Below are 4,342 nucleotides of genomic sequence, written 5' to 3' on the forward strand. Positions count from 1 at the left end.
TTTTACCTTATGCAATGATGAAAATGAAATTAGTGTTATTTTGTGTCTTTTGACTGACAAAATTGTTATGCATATAGCAATACTACCTATAACTAAACAATAGTATTGAGAATGTTTCTTCGTGTGTTGTACACTTAGATCATTAAGAAATGATCTAAGGTTGTACATCACATGCACATGCAGTGATTAGTGTTAAGATATTTTAGAAAAATAATTTACATATCCAACAAAATCCCGCTCACATTTAACATACGTAATATTTTATACTACTTAAAATAAAGACTTAAAATAAAACTGGAATTGGCTCAACTAGCTCAAATAACACTCAAAACTCTTGTTTATAAAAATGTTTCACAAAGCTGGCAAATCTGTAAAGACTGAAACATTTAAATGTTTAGTAATTTTGTGTATTTGCGGCGAATACTGTTCCACATGTATTTGGAAAGAAAAATAAATCAAGTTGGCGCTCGTCCGTAATTTTGTCGAATGTGTTCCCTGAATTAATAGGATTTTCTAAAGTTTCGTTTCCACGTCGTGCCAAAACCGTGTGTTTACTTTCTTCTTATTTAAATGCATAAATTACATTTTGTGTCTTGAAATTACATTGAATATCAGGTATTTTTTATTTATTTTTTTGCTACAATACTAAAAAGAAAATCTTATTCATGTAAATTTTATGTTTCTACACCTGTGTACAAATTTCGTTTTGATTTTTCATAAATCAATAACTCTGTCGCGCGCGACAAGCTAACAGCAGCTCTGTACTTAAAAATTGTTAAAAATAGTATTTCTGCAAGTTCATAGATTCAAAGTGATTAATCTCTAAGTATATGGTCCAAATCATCGGCAAATATATTTTTCTATTATATTGACAAGTGTTTAAGTTATAAATAAGTGAAAGAAAAAAAATAAATCTTTCGACGATAAGTGGAATGTAAACAGTGATGGAACAGTGAAATCTTTTAAAAGTTACAAACTGTTTCGAAAAACTATAGTGATCTGAAGTGTAGTAATAAATTAACAAATTATAACAAAAGTTGAGTGTAAGAAGTGCAGCAGTAAATACGCAGTGTTTCTTTGTTCTCAATGACCGGTTAACCTTGAGAATTCATAACGGTTTTATTGAAGCTTCTTATAATCAATATTTTCAAACGATAAGATATAGCTCTCGTAGCTCAATTGATCCGGCGTTGGACTGTAGTATAAAGCTTTGAGGCACCGAGTTCAAATCACTTAGAGACAATTAATTGAATACTTTTTTTTTTTTTTTTTCCTTTTCTTTTTCTTTTTTTACATTCGTGCTGTCGTTTATTAATGGAATAAAAACAGACGGACAGAAGAGAGAAAGATTTTTTAAGATTTTAGAACTCGGAACATTTAGAAATGATTTGCCCAGCATGTAATAACACCGTAAACTCCTGTGAAGAAATAAAATGTGCCTTTTGTTGCGAGTCTTATCACTACACGTGCGTCAATATAGCTTCTGATCGATACAAAGAACATTACTCTAAAACAGATAGAAGTTGGAAATGTCCTTTGTGTAAAAATGTGAACAGTAATCGACGTAAGGATGACACAACACCTATTCAGCCTGCCCAGTCATCTCCGCCTCTTTTGACCAAAAATAAGGGGAATCGCAAGAGACGAAGGATAGAAGAACGAAATGCTAAACCTTCACCTACAAAACAGATTGTGCAGTCACCTTCCTCTGCAAATGAAAACAATGACCAAAGTTTGATCCAGTCGGATAGTGAATGCTCAATCCCATACGATAAATTCGGATCACTGCTGGACAACAAGATGGAAAAATTTAAAACATCACTTATGCAAGATATAGTTTCGCACGTGAGAAATGAAATAAGTAAAGTCATCGACTCATTGAAAGATGACCTTACCAGGTCCATAGAATTCTTAGCTGAAGAGCAAAACAGCCTCAAACAGGATCTAATAGCTGCCAAAGATAAAATAAAGGAACTAGAGAAAGATAAATTCGATCTTACTAACAATATTAAAACAATAGAACGGCGCTTAGACACATTGGACAAGGCCTCGAGGAGTTGTAACGTGGAAATTCAATGTGTACCCCAAAAAAAGGAAGAAAGCTTACCTTCACTCGTCAAAAAAATCTGTGATACAGTTGGGTTTCAAATTCAAGAAAATAATATTTACTCGGTCAGAAGAGTGGCCAAACTTAATCCGACTTCACCGCGTCCTAGAAGTATAATCTTGACTTTACAGAGTGAGCGCGACCGAGATATGCTGTTGTCTGCTTATAAAAGGTTCAATAAAGGAAAGAACATATGTGATACTCTTAATTCAAACCATCTAATGATCCCAGGAGAGAAGCATCGTATCTACTTGTCTGAGCACTCATCTCCAACGTGTAAAATGTTGCATGCGGAGGCCAGAAAGCTCTCAAAACAATTTAAATATAAATATGTCTGGGTTCGTAATGATAAAGTTTATATGAGGAAGGATGACAATGCAATAGCGATATACATTAAAGACACGAGCAGTTTTGATAAGCTAAATAAGACGACAACTTAATTTAATAGAAAACGGTACATACTTAACACATAGGTAAATTTACACTCTAAATTATGGATATCTTCTACCAAAATGTTAATAGAATTCGGTCAAAAACTAATGAAATATATATGAACATACTTAACTCCAATTTTGATATAATATGTCTCACTGAAACCAATTTAAATGATAGCGTTTTTGATAGTGAACTCGTAGACAGTAGATACAGTATATACCGAAGGGATCGTCAATCCTCTTGCTCGGTTAAAAGGGATGGGGGGGGAGTACTTGTTGCTATTAATAAAAATATTAACGTCAATAGACTTTACTCATGGGAAACAAAGTTTGAGGACATTTGGCTTAAAATTGAATATAATAAAACATCAAAATTAAAATTCTATTTATGTGTCTGTTACCTTCCCCCACACCTTACTTGTGAGGACTTGAGTGCGTTTTACGACCATATTCAATTAATAACGCTAAATAAAATAAATAACGATCACGTTTTGGTTGTAGGAGACTTCAATACTCCCAGTCTTACCTGGTCCCACTCACCTAGTCGATCCCACATCTTAACACCTTCTTTGCCTACTGACCTGAAATCGAAATTGCTAACTGAACATATCTCTCTCTGCAATATGAACCAGTTCAATCATGTTCTTAATAAATCAGATAGACTGCTTGATCTAGTACTAGGAACATTCGACGCCGTAAGTGTTACAGAAACTAACCCCATATCTCGTCTGGATCTATACCATCCATCCTTATGCATAAAATTAAATGTTGACCATCAATGTCCTAAAAGACTCAAGCGATCAATAACCAAGCGACTGAACTATAATAAATGTGACTACCAGAAAATAAAATCGCACCTTCACCAAATAGACTGGGTTGCAGAATTATCAAAATCTGTGAATGTTGATGTAGCAGTGGAAAAATTTTACAACACTTTGCTTGAGGTAATTAAAAAGTATACCCCCCTTACTTCTATCTCTAAAAGTAATCATCCCGTATGGTTTTCTCCTGCTCTCATAAAATGCCTTAGAGAAAAGTATAAGTACCATAAGCTATTTAAAAAATACGCCAATCCGCGCGATTACGATACTTTTGCCTTACTGCGGACGAGAGCTAAATCTCTAATGAAAATTTGCTACACTGCCTTTGTTACATCCATAGAGAACGAGATAGGTTCTAACATAAAAGCCTTCTGGAGGTTTGTGAATTCAAAGAAGGATACTACTACGTACCCTAACATTATGAAATTCCAGGATCTGATGGCATCTGGCAGTCAAGAAATATGTGATCTTCTGGCCAAGTATTTTAGCTCTGTGTACGAGGAGTCGGAGACAAATATCGACACAAATTTAGGTACCAGTGTTACTACAGATTGTCTTCAGGAGATCACACTGACAGATAACGAAGTCAGATTAAAATTGAAACAGTTAGATCCTAACAAAGGCATGGGCCCAGATGGTATTCCTGCAAAACTATTTAAAACGTGTGCAGTGGAACTTTGTAAACCTCTCCGAATAATATACAACATGTCATTGAAGACTGGAATTTTCCCTAATGAATGGAAAAAAGCGCATGTGGTTCCTATACATAAGTCGGGTGATCGCTCTGACTGTGCAAATTACCGACCTATCAGTCTTTTATCGACAACAGCCAAGGTGTTTGAATCACTTGTCTACGACCAAATCTATAGCCATATAAAATCTCTAATTTCCGATAATCAACACGGATTTGTCAGGGGGAGATCGACCATCAGTAATCTCCTTATTTTCAAAAACTACATTTGCTCCTCATTTGCTAAACG

At 34.6% G+C, this 4,342-nt stretch overlaps 1 protein-coding gene across 1 annotated transcript; it reads left to right on the forward strand.

The window, feature by feature from the left end:
• Window positions 1–1,383: 1,383 nt before the first annotated feature.
• On the forward strand, window positions 1,384–2,547 carry LOC123697054. The gene has a single exon (XM_045643472.1). It carries the CDS (start codon window positions 1,384–1,386, stop codon window positions 2,545–2,547), a length of 1,164 nt encoding a protein of 387 aa, XP_045499428.1.
• The last annotated feature ends 1,795 nt before the right edge of the window (window positions 2,548–4,342 follow it).

This window comes from Colias croceus, chromosome 13, assembly GCF_905220415.1.
Source record: "Colias croceus chromosome 13, ilColCroc2.1".
NCBI lineage: Eukaryota > Metazoa > Arthropoda > Insecta > Lepidoptera > Pieridae > Colias > Colias croceus.